Genomic DNA, 25,131 nt, shown 5'->3' on the forward strand with positions numbered 1-25,131 from the left:
TAGGATAGCATTTAAAAGAAAAAAGGAAAAGGAAAAAGAAGGGAAAAACAAAAAAAAAACATGAGACAGAAAATATCACAAGACTGCACAAATGACACAGGCTGTGTGTGAGAGAGACACATGAAACAAAACTAATCTTCAAAGTAACACAGGGAATAAACCAAAGACAAATACTAAACAGGGAGATCAGAAGGATCACAGTAGACATGAAAGAAACAGAGGAACAGTTATTAACAAGACATGAGAGAGAAAAAAAACTATCAGTAGACTAGTCATAAGGCAAAACCAGGAATCACAGACTCAAAAGCACAAACTAACACTCACTCACAAAATACTGGAATAATAAAATAATAGTAGGTTTAACCTTGTTTTCTCAAGGTTAAAGAAACAAACAACTTAAAATTCTAACATAATAACAGAACTGAAACAAAAACCTAAAGTGAAGTTATTCACAAAATTTTCAAATCCCAGAAATACAAAACCCCAGGACCATGACAACGAGCCCAGAATTGGATTGTACATCGCATTTGTTTAAAGTCAGCATTTCACACGTGCTCCTCTATTACCGTAAAAATTGTGAGTGTAAAGGAATATCCTCAAGATGTTTGCACACAGCATGCGTTCCTTCCACCTACTGATACTGAACAACATCTCTGGAGACGCTGTTATCACACTCCAAGGAGACCTTCGGTGTTTGCGCACACCAGTTCCTAGGCCTTTCTGATGTCACCCACTAAAAGCTCTTTGTTGAGTTTCAGCTAAGATGAGTTAATTACAGAGTGAGACAGAACATTTACAAACACCTTGATGTGCTGAAGGACTGCAGGATCTGGATCAAGTGATGTCCGGGAGTAAAGTGTGTGAGAAAATGTCAGGGTGCTTCGATGGAACTGAGCCAAGCCACAAGAATCTTTATACTGTAAAGATGTTGAGGTTGCACAAGGGGGAAGTCAAGGAATTATATCACAAACATCACAAACACAACATTATGACCCAATTAATGGATTTATTACAGTACTGCATTAGATAGCTTCAAGTTTAGCTGGACTCTCCCAAAGAAGAAGAATTCCCCACAGTGAGTACTTTTTTTTTTTTTACTTTGTTGCTTGAGTTTTACTTATGAGTCCTTCTACTTCCTCATTCAAACTAAAGTTTTCAAGTCATCTTCTGCAGAGAGCTGTGCATTCCTGAACCAGTGTTTTGAATAATGCGTGAGAGAGAGAGTAACGAAATGAGTAAGAAAGAGAGAGAGAGAGAAAGCATGAATAGTTACAGTTCACTGTACAGGCACAACAGCCAAAACTAGAAGAACGAGTTCCTTGTTCGATTCCTCCCCTACCTGCCCTCCCTCCCTTTGTCCTGATGTTATCTGCAGTGAGGAAAAGGGCAGAATAACTGTTAACGAGCGAGGAGGGCAACAAAAACAACCAGACTGCATGCTTTCAAGGTTTCAGATGTTTATTTTAATTTGTTTTCAAATCCCCCTACAACAAACAACTTTACATTAAAGCACAGACATTAAGTAAGGGACATTTATTGCACAAGCTTCATCAACATGACCCACACACACACGCACACAAACACACAATTCCATATACACAGCATTGGAATACACTGATTTATTATCACAGTATAATGTTCTCTTGGTTGTCTGGCAGTGGTGAACATGAGTACTTTGTCTGGCTGCGCAGAAAATACAGAATAATAATAATATTTTCATGAATACCAAATAAAAGACAATTTTGAGAATTACAATACTCGAACAGTGGTAACAACTAGAACAAGCAGACCCCTTATTGTTGTTATTATAAAAACATGTCCGGACCACACAGTTTTCTTGTATGATGATTAAAGAGCAGGTTAATTAAACATGAAATAAGCTATTGTCACACCTAAAAGGACAGAACAGGGTGAATGCCATTCAAAAAAAAACAACATTCATGAGTGTTTACAGAAACGTTGGAAATTAGGGTTTCTGGATTTGATGGCATGATGTCGGTTATGTAAACGTTAACTGTTTTAACCACCACAGAAATTATTGTCACCCTGGTGAAGCTGGATAATGCATGAGGATACTGGTCAAGATGTTTTCGCCAACAAACACACCCGCAAAAGGCACATGGAGTTCAACTTTGAATGAAACATGGCACTGAAACAGAATGACGCTGGAAACTGAACAAACTGATTTCCAACAATCATCCAAAAATTTGTATAAGAAACAAATACTGCCCAGAAAAAAAAAGTCACCACCTGGAATGAAGCAAATAGTTAGGATCCTTCCATTGGACAGATAGTGAAGTTTCAGATGGCAATAGATTGAACCCTAATTGATGCAGTGAGTAATTTCTCTTTCTTAAAGAATCGTGTGATATCCTGTGGTCGTGAACTTGATTTAATGCCACTTCAGGAGGATAACAATTTAACTCTGGAGCATTGTAAAAAATAAGTAAATAAAAGGCATGTTGTCTGATGAGGTCCCTGTTTCAGAGTCATTGGTGCACTGGGGTAAGAAAAGAGGCGGATGAAGTGATGCATACATCATGGCGAATGCCTCGCACAGGGGCAGTGTTATGATCTGAGCAGTTTGAGTTTCAGCAGCATTACTTGCCCAAATAATGACGTCAGCACATGACCTGAACATCCACCAGGTTTTTTCAGTAATGTTTGTTTCTTTCCTGATAGCACGGTCAGATTCCAAGATGACAATGCCAGGATTTGTCAGGCTCATATTGTGAAAGAGCAGGTCAGGGAACACAAATCATTGTTTTCACACATGACTTGGCCGCAGACTCATTGAGAATCTTTGTGATGTTCACAGTGGCCTGACACTGCTATCATCAAGATCCTGGCAAAAAAAAAATTAAAAATTAAACCAACCCTGGATAGAAATAAATGCTGTGATATTCCATAAGCTTATCAAAACCATGCCCTGATGATTGCATGCTGTTATCAAAGCTAAAGCCGGTCCAATAAAATATTAGAATTTGTAATTTTTTTTTTTTTTTTTTTTTATTTGGCCGAGCAGTGTATTTAGCAGGAAAAAAAAAAAAAAAAAAAAAAAAAAAGTAAAACTGTATCTAATGTAAACAGAACAAAAATCCACACTGGGTGGAGTCAGGTTGGTAAAATATGATCCAGTTAGAGGTGTTGTTTCCACTAAAAGCAAAATAGAAGCCCAATGTTACTTTGTCTAAACGACTCATTGTGTCTTGTAGACTCACAGTGATCTTAAAAAAAAAAAAAAAAAAAAAAACAATAGTGTGGCACAGATTAACAGCAAATATTCTCTTAATTCTCTATTTAATAATTCACTTCCAAAAATTATGTATCTCACAGTACATAGTCATAATATTTACTACTCTCTTAAGATAATTAGGTTACTTTTGCTTTCTTCTGAACAGACTTTCATAACACAATAGGTTTGACATTTGGCACAGGAATTAAAATATATAATATTCTGTAAGTTATCAATAAACTAAATTGAATCTACACTGTATAAAAATACATGGCAGGTTATAAACCAATTTTATTTAAGGCCCAACTATGGAAGTTGCTGCAGCTTGTGTGACTGCAAACTGCAACCAGTTGCACTCTGGCTCCTCTGGACTTTTAGAAGAGACAGAAAGCAACGTAAACTCAAGAAAATCCAGCCAGATATCTGCATATTTGCAGTAAAACAGCTGTGAATGACTACATATAATGCTCTTCCCTGACAGAGGCTTACAGAGAAAGTAAACCAGATAACTTAAAATAAAGGTGCTGCTGCTGGCGATGCTATTGGCCAGTATTTTTATATACATTTATAAACTGGTGATGCATCTTTAGAATAAAGGTTCTTTTTATTATTATTATTTAATTATCATTTATCTTTCTTTTTCTTCAATCTTGTCAGGGAATGTTGATGCTGAGCATCACTTACACCAGATGTAGGTGACGCCAGGCCCCCTTTTCTTCTTTTGTCTCCGAGTATATTGACTTCCTGCTCTGCATACAACACTAATCTAAGTTCAGCTCTCTTTTTCACCCCTTCTGCTGTTGGTTTCATGACACAAAAGAGGCCTGCTGAAGTCAGATCTATGTCTGATGCTTGTGAAGGAGGAAGTTGCCACCTTCGCCGTATGTCCAACCACCTATTCTGTTTTCCAGACCATATTCAGAACCTTTACGACCTCCTCATAGATGATGAAAACTATGGCCACATCAAGACATACACGGCCGAGCCGGGGAACTGTTCCTTTATAGAACCTGTAGAGGGATAAAGAAAGAGGGAGGAGTATGTAAGACATTAATTGTTTAGGGTGGAGCCATATTTATCTGCGGTTAGGGTTATATTTTCCAGTATTTTGATTAGTTTTTGTTTTTTTTAAATCATTTGGCACATTCTTATTCTTAAAGTGTTTAAGTTTAGATTTTTTCATTCAAGTTCTTTAGAGTAATAAACTAAAGCCAAAAAGCATTTCTTATACAGTGTTGACAGTAGAATCTGTGAAATAAAGAAAGACACATTGTTTTTTTAAAGCTGTGTTGTTTTAAATCAGCTGTGAAACCAACACTACAAGCCAAACCAAACGAAATAAAACATGGAGGTGTACTTACGCTGCCAACCCTTCATATTTCAAGATCTTCATGGCACAGTCCAGCGTGCTTTTATATTTATGTGCTTCTAGACCCTTTAGAAAAAGCAGAAGAGCATTAGTACATCTGTCCACGGGTTGCAAGTTCGTATTTAAAAACACAAGCAAGTAAGAAAAAGCGTGTGATTTGTAGCATCTGTTGCATTATGTACCTGCATCCTTGTCTTGATGACATCTAGTGGAGTGTTTCCAAATACACTGGCTGCTCCTGCTGTGGCTCCAAAGAGTCCAGTCACCAGTGGATTTATTGCTTTGTTGGGGTTATCACCTTATGAATGTGACAGAGCAGTATGAAGGGTGGGGTTAGCTCTAAATCAGAGTAAGTTCTAAACTCATTAACATGAAGGGTACTAATGTGCTAATTAATTTCACATCATAAATATTAAAAGCAATACTCTATATATCAATCTCCACACACTGTATTATTACTATGCAAAACAGCCTTTGGAAACCCAACTGGGGTTCAAAGAACTGCACAATGACCTACAATAACCCTTCAGACCATTTGCAGAGTTGGTCTCTTTTTATTAAATATTGTTTATAGTAATAACAAACCAGCTGTACTCGTGTACACGCACCTTTGTACCAGTTCTTGAGAGAAGTCATCACGAAAAATCGAATAGCCTGGTTGGAGCCTTGCTTCAAGACTGTTGCAGTTAGACCCTGATATGTCCCTCTTAATCCTGTTCAACCCGGAAGCCAGAGGATAAGTTAATAAATCCTTCTTCAATTAAATTAGACAGCACATTGAATAGAAAAGAACCTGAATACCACAGCCCAATCCCAATTTCCAACTTAAGGGCTAAGAACTAAAAGCCTCACAATCTTAACTGACATCACATCTGAGTGTTTCAGTATGAGAGGCTGTAAATGTTGTTGGAGGGGGAGGGCAGGGGGGCAGTCTGTCTGATGATTTACACAATGATATGAGAGTGAATATTGTTGTTGATGCTTGACCAGGGTCAGTGTTTCCCAGTGCATTACCCTAACCAACCAGCAGATGTCAGGTGAATGTCATGCATGAAGCCCACGTTTACCTTGAGCCCTGATCATCTCTCTGACTCCGTGGAAGAATCCCTTGTATTTGGGGTTGGCTGATGTCTGGTCATGAATGAATTTAACCTTGGGAGATTAAAGACACAAAAATACAGACGATACATTTTACAGATGTGGGAGTGAAAACTGAAGAGGTTTAGTGTAGTTCTCTTACAAAGAATATTTCTCTAAAAGGTTGGTAACTTTAACCTTCAGTCAGTGGTTTTCAACTAGTTTTACTTCATAGGCCAAAGACACAATATGACAAAAATCATGATGAGAATAATTTATAAGTCATTCTTAACAATTCTTCATAGACTCTGATAAAATTGTTGCTATATCAAGGTTCAAGGTTCTTTATTTGTCACATGCATAGTTATACAAGTATAACACACAGTGAAATGTAGCCTGACACGCTCCTCGACATGTGCAAAGAAATTGTGTGTGTGTGTGTGTGTGTGGGGGGGGGGGGGGTGTAGAGGAAAAAAAAAAAAAAATATATATATATATATATATATATATATGGTGAATGTGCAGTAGTAGCAGCAAGCAGGTGAATTCTGTACATTAATATGAATAGACATCTGACTATTTTACAGGATAGACAATATAAACATATTTAAAATTAAAGGAATTGAAATGTACATTGTGCCTTGGTTTAGTGTCTGGAAGAGTCCTGTCTCAGTCAATTATAGATTATGTGAGAGGGCGGGTGTGTGTGTTTAGGGCACGGATGGCTTGGGGATAGAAGCTCCTCTTGAGTCTCTCTGTCCTTGCCCGGAAGATGCGGAACCTTCTACCAGATTGCAGAAGTTGGAACAGTTTGTTGCCAGGATGGGACGGGTCCTTCAGTATCTGCGCTGCTCTAGTCCGGCATCTCCTGGTGTAGGTGTCCTGAAGCAGGGGGAGAGCAATCCTGCAGCAGCGTTCTGCTGTATGGATCACTCTCTGGAGAGCTTTTTGGTCCTTCACACAGCTGTTCCCAAACCACGATGTCATGTTCTGTGTGAGGATGCTCTCCACAGCGCCTGTATAGAAAATCTTGAGGATCTTTGGAGAGACCCTGAACTTCCTCAGTTGTCATAGGTGATACAGGCGCTGCCTAGCCTTTTTGGTCTGGACCTGAATGTGGGCAGCTCATGTCAGGTCTGAGGAGATGTGGACACCAAGATACTTGAAGGACTGCACCCTCTCCACTGGAGCTCCATTGATGATAATGGGCTTGTAGTCTCTGTGCTGACCCCTTCTGAAGTCCACCACCAGCTCCTTGGTCTTGCTGACGTTCAGCTGGAGGTGGTTGTCCTGGCACCACGATGCCAGATTCTTCACTTCATCCATGTAGGCCGCCTCATCGTTGTTGGAGATGGCACCCAACACCACTGTGTCGTCAGCAAACTTCACAATGGTGTTGGAGCCATGGGTGGCCACACAGTCTGAAGTGTAGAGGGAGTAGAGCAGTGGCGAGAGGACACATCCCTATATCAAACTGTATACAAGCCACAGCCTGCACAGAATGTGGCACACATTATTTTATCTCAGTAATCTTTTAATAATCGCTGGAATCCAAAATTGCAGCCAAAATAGCCGCAGTCTCTCACAGGGCTAAAACAGTGAAGCAGAACACCGCACCCTCTCACATCCACACAACCAAACCTGTCTTTGAGCTGTGGGAGGAAATCCTCACAGACACAGCGACACACATGCACACTCCCCACAGAAAGGCCCCAGCAGACAAAAATTACAACCAGAAACCTTATTGAGGTTTTTCAGGTGATGTGAGCTCTAACTGCTGCACCATCATGCTGCCCACTTTCTGAAAACGGTCACATTTAACAAACGGTCCATTTAGACAACAGATTATGAACATCCCGAGATGTCCATCTTTGCACTGAAGTCCCTCTAACATGAAGTGATTTTAAAATGCACAAATATCTCTTATCCCATTTAGTAAAATTTCATTATTTGCAGTTCATAATTTATAGATTATAATTCACAGTGGACCTACAAAGGCACCAAACTATTGCACTTTATCTAAGTTTTTATACATTTTCATACATTGACACTGTTGCTCTCTCTATATATTGAGGGTCAGCTCAGATGAGCTTCAGAAACACACCTTGACTGTTTCCATTGGGCAGACCACCAGAACAGCCTCCATGACCCCGGCTCCAAGCCCACACAGCAGGCCTTTGGTGCTGTCCAGTCGACCGGACTCATCCTTGGCGTGGTTACTGAGGAACTCAAACACCCCAAACCTAACAAGTAGGAAAAAAGCCAGCAAAGAATTATGGGAAATGTAGACATAGGAGTGTCTGAGAAAAACAGACTGAATAACAAAGTTAATCTCATTTAATAATTACATGTGGGCAATCTTTGTGATTACACTGTGAACTGTGAAATAATTTCTTCTACAAATACTCAGATTATTTCAGTCTTTCACATGGCAACACTGCAAGTTCAAAGTTGATTTAAGAAATTAAACTACCCACTGTAGTCACGTTTGTTTTTACTAAAATTGAGTAAACTAAATAAATTCAAATAGATAGTAATACTGCAGGCAAAGGTAAGGGTTTTCATGTCTCAGTGAGCACAGATGAAATTAGAAAGCTTCTTCCAACTCAGATTTTTGGACAAAGCAAACTGCTGTAACAGCCTAATGTGTTCAGGCGTTTTATTTTATCGTCCTGCATCCTCATTAAAGATGAACCAATAAACTGCAGAGTCTCAGTAACCAATGTGTGACCAGCAACAGCTGCCATGGAAGCCAGCCCAGCTACAGAGAGGTGTGGTTTGTGTTTCTCTGCAAATGGTGTGCCAGCAAGTCCTTTGCAAGAAAGGTTATTTATAGATGGAATTGAATTGTGGCGGCGGGAGGACACTGCCTGGTACATTTAGCAAAGAGGAGGGGGAGCACAGACATTAGGTCTTGATGAATGCTTTGTTTTCCTCTCTTTTCTCAGTCTGCTTGAACCATTTACCTGCTGTTGTAACAGGTCTAAAAAAAAAAAAAAACTAGACTCGCTTCATCGGATTTTAGTTTTCTTCTCCATCTGCCGTTCTAACCAAGACTTACTTCTGCTCATTAACTCTCCACATCTGTTCCTGTCTCACTACTCGCACTGATTCAGATTGCTTTGAAAGACAAGCTCCCCACAATAAACTGAATCCTTAGCAGCACCTAACAGTACATAAACATAAATTCCTGTCTTTTCTCACACCATTTGCTGACTACAAACACTGTTTTAGCTTAGGGCAAATTAAAAAATAAAGCTCTTCCGCACAGCATGCTAGAATGATGGCAGAGCACTTAATGACTAACCTTGTGAAACAAATGCTATTCATTAAAGTCTGCTGAGGAGAAATATGCTACTGTCAGGCTCTCTCCTTTGCCAATTTACTCTATAGCCTCTCCCCGACTCATTTAACAAGTGGACTAAACTTTACAGTCAGAATGTGACACATCGTTTGGCTGACATCCACAGTCACAGATGAGTCATCCTAGATAGTGGACTGCTGCCCATTCTTCGTTAGGGGGTCGTTTTTATAGGGTCACTTTTTTCTGCCGAGAAGACGAAGGAAAGGAAAGGAAAGGGAAGGGAAGGGAGAAGAAAGAATGCTGATGCTGATATGGATGAAGAGCTAAGGAGAGACAAAGGTCAAAAGCTCTCTTGCATGTCCCTCTCTTACCTCCCTGACAACCTTCCAGCATACTCCATGGCACATGAGGGTGCACAGGCAATCAGTTAATGGAATGAGCGGGCTGGAAGAAAAGGAGTGATGGAAAAGACGAAGGGGAAAGAAGATGGAGGAAGTAAGAAAAAAAAAGGCAGGGGGTAGAAAAACTAAGCAGACCAAGCAGTGCTTAATAGAAAAGTGTCAAGGTATTCTCCATTAATCAAAACTAACTTTCCAAATCTCAGCAGTTTTTAATTTCTCATATTCATTTTTCTTTTTTTTTTTTTTTTTAAACTCAAGTATTTATTTTCTGCAGTATTTTGAAGTCACTGGTTTTCCCTCTGATCCTTTTAAATATACAGCTTTTGCAGCTATAATAATCATTATTATTAGACATTTAAAGGGGTAAGAATCTTAAATGAAAAAGACCAAAAGACATGTAGACAATGGAGACAAAGGCATTTCATACACATTTCTATATAAAATGTGACCACTTGTATGTAGTTTTAATTTTCAAAGTAGGCTGATCTCAAGAGCAGAAATAGAAGATGACCTTACCCATCACAAAAAGTCAAAATATCCTTATCAGTTTGTTTAGTCTCTTCTATTTCAGTATCAAGTAGAAAAAGCATTTTTGAAGGACCATTTATATGTTTCAAATCTGCCTTTAATTTTTTCCTTTTTGTGATTTTATTAAGCATTTTTAATATTTTTTCTTTAGGGCTGACAAAGTATTAAAAAAAAAAGTTAAACAGCTGATTATAGTCAACAGCTAAATGGGTCACAAGCTTAAAAGATTCCTGGCCTAAATGTATATACACCACAGAGAGCATGTTATACGAATGCTAATATGCAATGTGGCCATTTATAAAGATTTTTAAACTTCACTGCACAGTAGAAAGTGTCCAAAATCCATATATAAATGACATCATATTCCCTTATAACATTTCTATGGCAATAAACGGCTTTTCGCCACCCTGCCATATTCCCTCACAGAAAATTCTCCTTTGAGCTGGTGCAAAACCATTCAGACTCACTCTTAAAATGATGCTAAAGGCTGATTGACACACACACACACAAACATATACACTGTGCATCAGCATAAACACACCCAAGTCTCCCTGTTTGTAACCCTATTGAGACCCTGTCGGAGTTTGAGTGGCATCTTTGCTCCGCCTGGCTGGGCCTGTCTCTCTATTGTACAGACACACGTTACCCTCCAGCATCACACACACACACACACACACACACACACACACACACACACACACACACACACACACACACACACACACACACACACACACACACACACACACACACACTTAGTTTTTTGTTCTTCATTTTAATCGTTTTGCCTCCTATCCCCTCTCTCTTTTCTTTATTTTGTGTGTGTATACGTACGTATGTACAACCATCTTTATGAGGATCAGTTTGAGTTTTAGAACAATGGAGTGAGGACACAGTGAGGAAGTGAAGATTTTTCATTTTCCCACACCCCTTCAAAGGGCTGTTTGAGGGTTAATACTTTCACTTTCAATCTCTGTCAGTCTGCCCCAGGGCAGCTGTGGCTACAACTGTAGCTTGCCTTCACCAGTGTGTGAATGTGAGAATGAATGAATAGTGGTATTGTAAAGCGCTTTGAGGGGTCCTTGAAAAGCGCTATGTAAAATGCAATCCATTATTATTATTATTATTATTATGATAAAAGGTAAGAGTTAGGTTTCTATTGGGTAAGGCACTAGGGAGTGTAATATGTCCATAAATGTTCTCACAAAGATAGCTACACAAATGTGTGTGTGTGTGTGTGTGTGTGTGTGTGTGTGTGTGTGTGTGTGTGTGTGTGTGTGTGTGTGTGTGTGTGTGTGTGTGTTCACACTTGTCTGAAGATAAATGTCACTGCTACAAAAGAATAACATAATTATACTGAATGCTAGTGTGGCATTTATGCCTTGCCTTGTGGGTAATGGACTAGAATAATTGGAGTGTGTGAGTTAATGGTTTCAGGTAGAAGATCACAGCGGCTTTAGCTAAAAGGGTTCCTTTCATTCCACATTCCTTCAGTGCATGTATATTTGTACATATGTACTCTCTACCAGTTTGTGATTATTAGAATATAAGCATGCGATCTAAGATTTTAATGAACAAAGTTAAAAGCAAAAACTTTTTTAGAAAGCTTTGAGTTCAAGTGTCATTTCTGTCTGATATCAAGAAAAATGTTAATGAGAAGAAAGAGGGGAAAAAGCTTTAAAAAATGACACATGGGTTAAATTAAAATGATTCTTATTTTATGTTCTTATTATTATTTATAGAATGATGCAAGCAATCTGAGGAAGGGGTGTATCCCATACATAGCATAAAAGCTGGGTGTAGCTTCTAGGTCTAAAAAAATGAAGCCACTGACCAAGTAACTTAAACCTCCATTCTATCTAATAGACAGCGGGGGTGATTCCTCACGTTGCAGGTTACTGTTGTATAGAAGTCTATGGGAAAACAGCCCTCAGCTCAGTTGCTCTGTAACCTCAGTAAACACTTTCCTGATGAATTTATGAGCTCAGTCTTTTGTTTCAGAAATGAAGATAGTCTCACTATGCTGTCAATCCACCCTTTGCTCGTCAGGTACTTTCAAAACACCATGACGAAAACGCTCTGCCCTAGACCTCAAAACAGGACCGTCATAACAAATGGTCACAATGGCTACCTCTGCCTTTAATACTGTGTTCATGCCCAGTTAATTAACAAAGTGAAGGTATCTAAAATGTGTCCTCTAAAACAATTCCTTCACACTAACTGCTGTGTCATGTGAAAATAGATCTGCTGACCACACATCCTCCTAAAGACAATCAAAAAAGTTTTTTTTAAAACAAACAAAAAAACTGTGATTTTAATACAATGATGATGAGGAAGAAAGGAGAACTAAGAGGGGCAGAAGGAGGAGGAGTATATACAGCATCACCGCGATTCCATTTTTGATTCCATTTTCTTACACCGTAACAAAGTAGAAGTGCAGTAAATCTGCAAGCAGCATTTACTGTGTTGTGACTGTGGACATTGCTCTTTACGTCAGCCATATTTTAACTTAATAAACTGAGAATATTACATCACAAATTATGCTCAAGCAAATGTATTTACCTTGCATATGACAGACCTCTGCTTTATAACATACCTGACAGCAGATTTGGGTATGGATCCATACAGCAGAGAGCTGAGACCTCTGTACAGCCCTTTGATACCGTGACTCTGTACTGTCTGTTTCACACAGTCACCTAAAGCAGATACACAAGCAGCAAATATTATAGAATGAACATGATATGCATATCTGCATACAACACAGTTTGCTTTCTAATTTTCAAATATAAAAATTGTACAATTTGTCTGTTTTTCAGGCTGAGTGCATTAACCCTTTAGAGAATACACCAATACACTTGTCATTTACACCTCAATCATCAACATCACAAAAGAGCATGTAGCAACAGTAATTAAATATAACATATATATGCCGCAGATAGGCTGAACCTCAGCTGATATTTTCACAAAATCTGGTGTTTTACTTTAAGCTTGTTCCTGGCTCTTGGCTGCATCAGTCCAGCAATCAAAGTTCTCCAATGAAGCCAACTGAACAAGAAAAGCAGCAGCTGTCTTGAGTGCTCATTAGCACGGTCTCCAATCCTCAAATCCTCAAATGATATCCACAGATCCTGGGTGTGTTTGTGTACACTCGTATGCATGGATGGCGAGTGTGCATTGGTCTGATCTAAGTCATATAAACAAGCACAGTGACAGCCTGCCAGAATCACTAATGTACCTGGGGATGATGGGTAATTAGATAATGAGCTCCCGAGAGTGTTGCTTTTATTGGATTATTGTATGTTTTTTTATCATTGTTTATGCTCTCTTGCTGCAGAAATACTGTTTATTTTATTAGGTTTTGCTGAAAATTTGAATAAAAGTAATAAAGAATATTGTTTTTGAGCCTGTAGTAGATGTCTGCCACCAGATTAAATCCTGCACTCCCTGGTCACTTCATTAGGTACACCATGCTAGTGTTTTGACTTGCTCAAATGCCACGAATAGAGTTATGCTTCCAATTTTATAAATATTAACAAAAGCTTAACAGACTCAATAATAAACATAATGTCTGTAAGTACATATCATTGGTGTAAAGCAGTCCATTGATGGGTTGATGAAATGTGTTGCATGTAAAAAACAAAAATTAAAATGATAACGCAACCAAAAAGAACCAGACAGGATGACATGGGCCGTGCATGCACTGTGGTCATAAAAGGACAGACATGGCCAGGCTGTTTTATGTAAAGCGTTCCATCATCTTTTGTCAACTACCCTAGATTAATCCCAGAAAGTTGATTTTGTGCATCTGGATGTTGAAACTGAAGAAGCCACTTTGATGACTGACAAAGAGTAACAGAATCAACTTTCTGGGATTTCCTTGCCTGGATGATTGAGCATGCATCGAGACATTTTTATCCCATATTAAATTCACATTGTAATTCGTGAGTCTGTTTTCCCCCAATTGAGTTATTGCTATCACTTCCTGTTTTATTCTGATCGTTACTCTTTTTCAGTGTGTAGTGTTTAGTTGTCTTTCTCCTCCTTATTTTCACCTGTCTCTCAATACCCTGCTGTGTCCACATATGCTAATTACCCTCATATTTCTGTTACTGCCCCTGTGTGTCTCTAACAGTTTTTGAAGTGCTATGAGTTTTGAGTTCCTCATCATTTAATGGATTTGTAATCAGCCTAAATAAACATTTGCCTTCTGTTTACATCTGCCTGCTGATGAGTCTGTATTTTTGTCCTCTCCTCTCATAATTCATGTGACTCTTGGTTTGAACTTCAGGAGGTTGACCATATTTACATGCTCAAATGCACTGAGCTGCTGCTATGCGATTAGCTAATTAGATGTTCACATTAATGTGTGACTGAACAAGCATATCCAATGAAGTGGCTGGTGAATGAATTCCACTCATTTTACACTATTCCACTCACTGCATACAAACCTATTCCTCTATATTTTGGTGGATTGGCCTTCTCATCCAGCTGTAACTGGGTCTTGACATACTCTGTGGGAAAGGTGATGCAGATCTCTATGCCACCTGCGATTCCACCTGGAAACACAAAAGAAATCAGACCCAATCATCATTCATTCAGAGAACATACAAGAACAGCCACAGACAAAAGTGGCACCAATTTAAAAGTGAACACTGAAGAAAGAAAACCAGCTGCTGTGTCTGTTTGGGTGCAGCCTTACTTAGACTGCTGCTCCCCTTAAGAATTACAAGGTACGCCATTACATCATGGATCATTACAGTGACTCCACAAATGGCTCTCCCTCCATAAACATTAAAAGCGCTGCTGTAGAGGGAGGAAGAGTAACGAGCTGGGCAAAAATGAATCAACTGTTCCTGTCTCAATGAAGAATGAATAAACTAGAAGGAGGTTGTGCAAGAAAATTCAGCTGCCACTTACATGTTTGACTATTTTCTTTACCTAAAGCATTAAATGAGTGTTTGGAGAAAGAAAAATAGGCAGAAAGAAAGCAAGAAAAGGGTGATTCTTAAGTGATTCTTGCAGGGTTTGGCCTGAAACCAGCCAAAGACAGTGAGTTACTGCAAGTAGATGAGGACAAGTGTTCAAAGCCAAAGAATAACACAGATGAGTCACAAGGAAAGGAGGAGGGATGGAGAGACGGTTGACATTAATTAAATTATCCACGGCCTACAGGGAGGGGTTCCATTACCGAGGCCAAGACCCTCCATTAACTCAATGACACAGATGAACACACATGAAGCATGCACGAGAGGCACAAGCAAGTCACGGGTTTGCACAGACACTTATAGAAATTAGTGCTTGAAAAAAAAAAATTTAATCAGAAATGAGAAACCTCTTACAGTAACACATCTAAAATTTGAGCAAAGACCAAAACAATTTCCCCAAAGACCACAGGAATCCAACACAGTGAAAATCAAATCATCTCACTCAAAGTGAAGTACTGACGTCATACAAAGTGCAGGAAATGGACATTTTAAAATCAATATTGGGTGTGACGACCATTTGCCTTTAAAACAGCATCAACTTTTAGCATTAGTTGATTCACTCGTGTTGGGACACCAGGAAAATGTGAACAAAAGAAAGCATGTATTTTCACCACTATTTCTGACAACAAAATACATTTTAAGAACGCAAAATCATGACGTTTTCATGTTGATATATTGACCATAACAGTGAGTAACATGAGGGTCCCCGTAATCAGATTCTGTAAATATGGGAGAAATATTTAGTGGGGAAACCTTCCTGGTTTCCAGTCTAGTTTCTAGCCTTTAGTTCAAGTACTATTCACCATTTATGTGCATGCTGTTGACCTTTGAGCTTCAAGTAGGTGCCTCTTAAAGAAAAACTTAGCAGCACATGTGCTTTTTTCACAAACTTTGTGGTGTTTATGTTTCATTGAATCTGCTCTTACATCCACATTTGCCTGGTACATGTCACTGAACCTTAAAAAAATAAAAGTAGACTGCAAGGTATCATCAACGTGTGCAGCAACATTGCACATGAGCCTAGGACTTCCAAGAAGCCCAGTCAGTCGTGGCTGATCTTGGCCCTTTTTCTGAAGAGCTCACGTTGCTTCTGTTTGACTTCAGACACAGTATACCAACACAAATGGCAAAGACTAAACCTTATCTGCCTCGGCTGGCACTGGCCTTTTAAATAACACACTAACTTTATAATATTCCTACTTTATTCTGGACTTCTACATTTTTAGTGTGTTTTCATGTTTCATTTGTTGTTTATTTAAGACTGCGTACTTGAAACCTTCTGTGCGACTTCTTCTGACTGTACAACAAATTGCCCATTAAGGTTGATAAAGACACGTTTGGTCCTTGAATGTTTAATCCACCAACTATGAGTTAATTGTTAATTAACTTTTCAGCAAAATATTTCATTATTAGCAATTTTCCATTTACCTGCCCTTGATTCTCAGGAGTTTGCTAAGCCGAATGCCAATGTAGCTGACCATCCTAAACCGAATTCTAACCTCATCTCTAAAATCAAGCATGACAAACTGTCCTCAGATCTGAAAGCCAAACACAAGATCACCACACACAGACAGACATACATTTTAATCAGGAGGCTCGTGAGCTGTAATGCTGCTAATCCTGCTGGAGTAGTAAGTAATCGTACGCCAGCTGAGATGTAACAGAAATCACATGAGCTTTACAATACTCCATTCATCTCCATTCAGCGACATCCATCCTGATCCAGGATCAGTGGCCCAGTGTGTCTTGGATAGAAGACTAAACAATCAACATTATTCTTCTGCTTTGTGCCAAGACGTCTCTGCATGTAAAACCAACCAGCACTCACTCAGAACACAGCGACTCAGCAGCAGAGACAAACACAAGATCAATCCTCATCAGACACAGCGCCTGCGGAGGAGAAGCTGCCCGTTTGTCTCCTAGTCCATTTTGCAGCATATACCCAGTACTGAGGCACACACGTGCCTCTACACACATTTACAGATGACACCCTAAACGACTCCTGTGAGCTGCCAAAACTGGGTTACATGAGAAAAATGGCCATTAATCTTTATCTTCCCGGGCTCGCTCTCCCTCTCCTGCTCTTAATTTTTCTCTCGGCAGCACCTTCCTTCCTCTCTCCTCATCCCCCCACTACTCTTCTTCACTCTGTGTCATAAAATCGATGCATCGATATGGATTTCTGACACTTAATATTACAAGAAAGGAAATTGAAAAGAGTAAGCTGAACCCAGAAGAGGGTAAAAAAAATGGAGTCCCTGATACAAATATGCTTCTACAGACTGTTAAAAACTTAGACTAAACAGCAGTTTAATAAATCAGACACAGATGTGCCATTTCAAGGTAACACTGTCACTCTCTGGGCAGAGAAGATAAATTTATAACTTAATCAACACCTCTCCGATTTCACAGATGGGCCCTGCACAGTTGAATGCCTGCATAGCCAAAAATGTGTGAGACATAAATCTCAAAATTATGTGCATATGAGGCAAGAATACACTCTTGTAACACTTCTGAGGAGGATTTCCCTGAAACTTTGGATCCTGGTTGCAGGAATCTCCTTCCATTCAGCTACACCGGTGCTGTGACTAGGCTCAATCAGCCATCTGGTTTCAAATTCATTCCAAATTAATGAATTCACACCAAATTAGAACTAGACCACAAACCAGACCAGACAGCCACCTGGTGCTGAAACATTTGCACATTTATAATTATTACAGCAATCCGCCCAGACATTGTTAGCTATACAGTTACCTTTTGCTTTCTTGCATTTTAGTTTTCCTGGTGTTGAAAAAAATAATGATACAGTGTATTATGTTGTGTGTTTTGCTCATCTGAGGTTGCATTTAAATGAATTTAAAACCTGAGATGTACCAAATTTTTATTTTTTTATTTTTTATTTCCTGATATTTACAATCTTAGAATTGAAAGGCAGTTTTCTTTTTTCACATGACTATGTATAAAAATCCTTACCAAAACACAGTCTGTTCACAATTATAGACGATAAAGAAAAGGGTTGCATCCATAGAAATGAAAAGATGGAATAGTTAAGGAAGGTTTCTTTTATATAAGAAATGTTGGCACTCCCAAAGAGGTTTTGTGCTTTTTCCCCCAGAGGGAAATCACCAAGATTGTAGTACAAATTTTTTTCAGACATTTTGACAAGTGAACATCATTTCACTTGCAGAAATAATAAGATTGCTGTTAATTAATGTAGCACAGGCTTGCCATCTTTATTATATGTGGTACAATAGTGCTCAGTCACCTCCAAAGGTCCATTTAAGCCAGGAGAAACCCTTTAGGTGCTTATTGACTTATCGCTTAAATGACCCACCATTTCAACTCCACCTACTTTTGAACTCATTCTTTATGTACACATTGACCAACTGATATTAACGAATGAAAAATCCACACATACACAAATTGACGTCCATTGTTTGTAGTACAGAGAGACACAGAGGAAGCCAGGTGAGAAGACAGCCAGGCAGCCAGCTGACAGGGAAGAGCAGCTTCTGAAATCCTGTCCTGTCTGCTATGGTGACTAATGAGCACCCAGCACATCTGGTGCACTAAAAAAAAAAAAAAAAAAAGAAGAAGGAGGAGGAAAAAAAAAAAAAACCTTCCTTTTTAGTTAGGAAGACCTGGCAATGTGGCATGTTTTACATATATGGGAAGTACTGTTTCTATCGGTATTTATATTTTTTTCACTAGCAGTATAGGGTTAGCTCTTCAGCCTGCTGCACTAAATCACTGATGCAGTAAAAGCTAAAGACAATATAACACACCCAAAATAATCTGTGTCGGTCTGTGTGTTTTGCATCAAAATGTATTATTAATTCGGATGTTCTTCATCAGGATGGTTATCGGTTACTTCCAATTCTCTGGTGGGGAGAAAACACGGGAAAGAGTCTGAGGGAAAGATGTTCTTACGGTCAAATCTCCAGTCAACATGAAGAATGTAGCCAGAGGACTGATGCACTTCAAACAGGAGGTGTCATATTAGTAGTGCTGCGATATTTCTGTTTGACTTGCGCAAAAGATGAAAAGAATAATTCATCTGACGTCTGGCCTTTTAGGCTTCCTCTGTCCTGGATAACACTCTGTAATTCTCCACTGATGCTTAATTATATGAGGGGGATGTTGATTAATTTTACATAGGAGTCGATTCAACTGCCTAGAACCCTGCAGCATGAAGGCTGTACTCTTCTTTACATGAGCAGAGCAACTACGCACAGGTTGTTGTGACAAGCTGTACATCTGGAGACAAGGCTGAATTTGTATTAGTTATGTATTTATGTTGAATGACAACCAACTTTCAGCATCGGTTAAAGTAACGTTTGCAACAGTGTCAAAAAGGCATTAGGTTGTCTACAATGAAACAACTTCTCAACCAATCTTTGACCTCAGGAAACAGCTTCCTGATGAGTTTATTCTCTCACTTGTTTAATGTCTTGTTTGATACAACACAATGCATGGCCCCAAATGGAGACAGAAAGGGGGATGGAAGGGGACGATCTTGGCTGTCTTTACACAGACTGCTAATTTCCTGCTGTATAAATGTTCTGTACTCTCTGATTTCTCAGTGATCCCCAGCCTTCATCTGTGATCCCTGGCCCCAATGTAGCTTTGATACTGAACTAATGGCTTTAAAATGGAAAGCAGTGTCAGAACAGCTTTGTCACTCTTTCATACAGAGTCTATGTTTACAACACATTTAGATCGTGTGTGTTCTGGCATCTTTACGCTCATTGTTTTGTTTTATTGCTCTCTTTAGTGTGCCTTCCAGATGCAGGCAGCTATTTTTAAAAGCCCTGTACACAGCAAAGGACCAAGAGCAGACAAAAGTTATAGGTATCTCCACATACTGGAAAATTTTGCCGCTAAGAGCCGGATATTTCCCTCAGGACCCGTCTGAGGAAATAGGATATGAAGGCCTTTAAATTATTGTTTTGAGCTAGCCATTTTTCATCAGCGTATTTTTGAACCCAACACATTAGTTGTAAATTAGTTACCCTGCTATAATTAATATATCATATTTAACTTTGACACAAATTTATAGCAGCTTCATGTTGATGCTGAGTGATCCTTTTTTTTTTTTTTTTTTTTTTTTTTTTAAACAATGTGGTACTAAATCAGATCTGCAAAAAAAATCAGAAATACAATGGCAAAAACAAAACATGTAATATTAAGCTGACATTAAACTGGCGCTCTGTATTTTAAATTATTGCAATCTTTTTTCTGTGATGTTTATTCGCGTGAGCGGGAGTGCAAGCTGTTACAGTGGGGTGGCTGGGGGCTGAACAGACGAGTGCACTGTGAATTATTGTCTCGCCTCCTGGTACTCAGGGTCTGCAAGCAGCAACCACAATGGATGGGAGGGGACACTGTGTGTCGCCTGTGACGCGAGGAAACGGGGAGTAAGCCACAGTTTGATGAGCCCTCTGAGCCTGAGAGCAGACAGCCACTCAGAAACCTTAACTGGCTGCCCCGAGGCTGGAGCGAGAGTGATGGAGGAGAGGAGAAGAAAGGGGGAAAGGAGGAAATGTGATATTAAAACTATCAGAGAAATACCCAATCTATCTAGGAAAGCAAGAAAAAAAACAAAAAACTTCCTCATTCTTACTGTGGCTCTGAGTCTGCTTCTCCAGTACAAAAAGGTTATTAATAAAAGCTACAACAGCACATGAAATCACAACAGCCTGTAAACCAGGACCAGAGAGGCATTTAGACCGCGCTCTCCCTGAGGCTTCACACAGATAAAATTCTCCCTCCTGTCGTGTCTCAACTTCAGTCATCACCAGTGGCTGTGGAGAGAGGAGCTGAACAAACCAATGGGAGCAGAAAAGAGCTCAAAGAAAAGAAAAAAAAAAAAATACCCCGCTTCTCTCAACCAGACTATGCGGGCTCGCTAAGCCATTAAGCTTTGACCTTCTGCTTCTTGCTTTGTCTTCTTTTGAGCCTTTGGCCATTTATGTGAGTGACTTTCTCTGTGTACACAGACATACTGTTAACCAAGAAGGATACAAAGTAGCATTAGCATGACAGAAAACCAAAAAGAAAACCTAGTTAGAACTGTTTAAACTATTATCTTTCCTTTTGGTATCTCAGGTCAGAATCACACATTTTATATCTACTGCTGAGTCATCCTGTGACGCTCTGATGCACCTTCATTTCTAAACTGTAGACAGAGAGTGATAAGTCGCTGGTTTCTACACAGGATGCACAAAGTTGAGACAGAATGCAACTGTGCGGCTGTTGCAAAACTAGACAGACAGGCCTGACTTGAGCTAAACAGCTAAGGGAGCAGGGTACAACACTGGGCCATATCCAGTCAATCAGGCTGCACAGGAGTGATGGGGGAAGGCAAAGATCTCACCACGACCTCTTTTCCATTTCTATGCAGCTGACAGGACATGAGATTTTTTTCCTCCTCCTCTTACTCCACCTCCCACCCTAACACAAAAATCTTAAACTATTTGGCTGTTTTTGAATTGACAGCTTCATTAGTCAGACTAGTGACACGATTCAAACTGATATAAATTAGCTTTAATGTGCACAGGAAAAAAAAATACCTAAATAGCCTTAAATGTGAATCAGAGGTTCCCAGTTCCAAAATAGTTGGGAAGCTGTGTAATATACAAAAAATATACAAAATGCAATGGTTTGCAAATCTCATTACCATATTAAACCCATAGTTTATTCACGGTAGAACATGAAAAACGGTTTAAACTTACCATTTTAAGAAGAAACTAAGGTCATTTTGAATTTGATGGCAGCAACACATCCCCAAAAAAGTTGAGACAGTGCCAAATGCTCCAAAAGTTCTAAACTGATAAAAGGTCTGGACTGCAGGACTGCCCGCAGTTCAGCACCCAGGCTCTTCTACTATGAAGCCATGCTACTGTAATAGATCCAGTACAAGATTTAGCATCGTCTTGATGAGATTTGTATGTATGACACATCCACATACCATGAAAGGGTATGTGGATGTGTCAGTACCATTGCTAATACCTCTCAATGGTATTGATTCCTCTGATCAGAGAACAGTTTTCCACTTCGTCTCAGTCTATTTTAAATTAATTTTGGCCCAGAGAAGACATAGCGTTTGTGGACCATGATCACATATAGCTTCTTCTTCTGCACGAAAGACCTTTAGGCGCCATTTGTGTTCACAGATAATGATTTCTGGAAGTGTTCCTGAGCTCATGAAGATCACAGGCACCCTCAGATTTTTGGCCTCATCCCTTGCACACAGATTTCCCCAGATTCCCAGGATCTTCTAATAATCACTGTAGATGACGAGATAATCAAATTCTTCACAGTTTTATATTACTCTGAAATTGTTACACAATTTCTAAGATACTCTTTTTTTAATCCAGTCTTTTACTGGCCTGTTGTTAATTACTGCAAAATGTTTCTCCAGCTATTTCTTTGTATTGTCACTTAATTTACCAGCCTTTTGTGTAGCCAGTCACAACTTTTTGGAGGTGTGTTGCTTACATAAAGTTCAAAACGAGCTAATATTTTTCACAACATTCTAAGATGTCTCATATTAAAGCTTTAACGTGTTTTCTATGTTCAACATTAACATTGCATTCAGTTCTTATTTACAATTTACACAATATCCCAACATTTTTGGAACTGAGGTTGTAACTTATCACATTTATATTTATTTAAAGTATTTAAAAAACAGCAGCTGGTGTTTTTAAATCTACAATCAAAAAGAATTCCTTCAGAACTATAAAACATTCAGTATGCGACAACTGCAGCAGCTCAGGGTTGAAAAATCAGTGCGAGTGCTGCCAAATATCAGCATGTAGCCTTAATACAGGAGCACCTCAGAGAGGCTTTTCATCAGCCGGAGCTGCTGCAGCCTGATCATCATCACACAGGGAGGTCGAGGGGTTTTGTAGGGGAGGGGTCAAAAGGAGACAACTCGGTACAACTCAAGTCTTGTTGAATAGTAAGTTCACCAGTATTAATCAACCATTAATGGCCTTTTTTAAATTAGATGTTAAACCATAACTCCCAAAAAACTCAACATTGATTAATAAACCATTCAAATAATTGTCAGTTGCACGTATTGAGTAAAAAAAAAAAAAAAATGACAGAATACATACAAAAGTAAAAAAGATATGTAAATTTCTGAGTGCAAAACCTCAGGTGATGAGATCTGCTTAAAACGCCCCCCCAAAAGAGCAAAATGTAAATATGTACAGTTTCAAGAAGACTAGTGGTGTACTTTAATGAAGAACATACAGCCTGAAGGCATCTCTTGTGCTCTGATGGCCCACTGCACAAACCCGAGACTCTAAATGGCTCAAGTGTGCGTGGACGACTGCCCACTGCGCATTATGTTAAGTGCAGTGAAGGTGATCTTTAGATAAGTAGGATAAAAATCAAGTCAGTGCAGTGGGTCAAACTGACCTAACCATGACAGCACAGATGGATTTGATAGCACAGAAACACCGAAGAATAAAATCCTCCTTCTGTAGAAGATTCAAGCAGCACCAGATTAGAGTGGTTTAAGGACATACAGGCTATAACTTTGTTTAAAGATCGTTTCCTTCAATCTTACGCTCTACTGCCTAAACTGAAGCTGGTACACATCAGTGCAACTCCACTTACTCACGTCCATGCAAGCAAACGTGTGACGTGTCATTTAAAAGGAAAGCTTTTATCGGAAATACAAACCAGTGTGGTACTCCTTTGGCTCATAATAACTTCTTCTAATCCCAACATAGTGACATTTCTGCAAACTGTAGCGCGTCTTTGCTCGCTGACTTTTTTAAACCTCCCTGGCTTCTGACTCGACAAAGTTTTTCTTCATAGCACAGCCAAGTAGAAAGAAAGAGGCGTGGATGCTTTCTTGAACTGTGACTAAGACTAGAGTGGCATTGTGTCCATGTGAGACTTTTCCGTGTGGATTGTGATGCGCTTACCTGCCAGAATCGCTTTTCCCGGATGAGTTAATTTCGCTTTCCCAGCCGGTGCCGCTGCCGCCAGACACCGCGGTCTGTGAAAGGGGCTGATAAAAGTGCCTTTACCCTGCATAGTTACCCGATTAAACGCAGTAAAATTCTAAAAACAAAGCTTCCAGTCTAGTGTGGCTCGCAGGTTTTTTTTAGTTTTTTTTTTCGTTTCCAAATAGAGTATAGTAGCGCAACACCTGGGCGCCTTCAGTCTGAAGAGCTTTCCTGGATTCAGGTGGAGACTCCGGCGGATCTCTGTGTTGACAGTGGGCGGATACTGGAACTGTCAAGGAAGTTGGGATCTTCTATATCCAATAAATGTTATCTGTAACCATGGAAACCCCGTGTCACGACGGTAGTACGTAAGAGAGCAAAGCAAGCCGGAAGCACAGAAAGGGGCGGATAAAGACTTGTGTCCGTGTATCCTGCTGAACTTTATAATGTCCAATTAAAGCGAATGAACTTCAACATCCGCCGAGCGGTCAGTGAACGTTACACCGGGTGTGTAGCTGTAGCTGTAAGAGCGCAAAGTGAGAGACCAGCCACTTTTCCCCCACACACAACAGCGAAAAAGGGCGGGGCACAGCCTCGCCTCACTGTTTTCCTCCAAACAGATGATTACAGCTGAGCGAGGAAAACAGAAATAGGCTAAATGAGTCCTTTGTTATTGTCTGCTGTGAAAATGGTGAGCATTTTTGACTTCGCCGGCTAGTTACAGGTCCAGATAGTCCAACCACACCCTCTCCAAACAAAGAGGCTCGGAGGCACAGACAGAAACCATCAGTCAGATAAATGACAGCTCGGTTACCAAAATGTCAGAGTCCAGCGGAGGATGGAAATTACAGTGTAGCAAAAAATGGATGTAAATCATGTTTAAAGGTGAAACTCCATACCCTCTTTTGCAAAACAACAAAACAGGGAGGGGAAGAGCCCTCCAGAGCAGTTAGGTTTTCCTGTTTTCCTCCATTTTTAAATCGGTTTAGTGTAAGTTACCTTTCAGAGTAGGTTCGTCCATTTTTGTATTTTTTAAAGCTTATGTTTTGTGTTAGTTTCTCCTTTTTGGATGTGACTTAAGCAGTTCAGAATAAACACTTTGAAGGTATTCACAGTGAACAATCACGCGCACCAGTGCCTCTGCGAGCGTGCTGTGTTGATGAGAAGTAAACACATTTCCACTCATGCATTTTAATTCTATCCGTCCACTTTTTTCGTAGTCTAACTCTTAATTTTTGTTTGATTCAACTGAAATGTTTCACACCC

The 25,131-nt window shown here is 39.5% G+C and overlaps 1 protein-coding gene across 1 annotated transcript; it reads right to left on the reverse strand.

Moving 5' to 3' along the window:
* Positions 1-1,440: 1,440 nt before the first annotated feature.
* si:dkey-178e17.1 (tricarboxylate transport protein B, mitochondrial) lies at positions 1,441-25,050 on the reverse strand. The gene is made up of 9 exons (XM_040050667.1): positions 23,842-25,050; positions 14,363-14,470; positions 12,511-12,610; positions 7,786-7,924; positions 5,672-5,756; positions 5,213-5,317; positions 4,787-4,902; positions 4,597-4,670; positions 1,441-4,245 (listed from the first exon to the last, which is right to left on the reverse strand). The coding sequence occupies exons 1-9, from the start codon at positions 23,951-23,953 to the stop codon at positions 4,131-4,133; spliced, it is 954 nt and encodes a 317-aa protein (XP_039906601.1). The 5' UTR covers positions 23,954-25,050; the 3' UTR covers positions 1,441-4,130.
* Between the last annotated feature and the right edge of the window lie 81 nt (positions 25,051-25,131).

Source organism: Simochromis diagramma, unplaced genomic scaffold (genome assembly GCF_900408965.1).
Source record: "Simochromis diagramma unplaced genomic scaffold, fSimDia1.1 OVJJ01000131.1, whole genome shotgun sequence".
Taxonomy (NCBI): Eukaryota; Metazoa; Chordata; class Actinopteri; order Cichliformes; family Cichlidae; genus Simochromis; species Simochromis diagramma.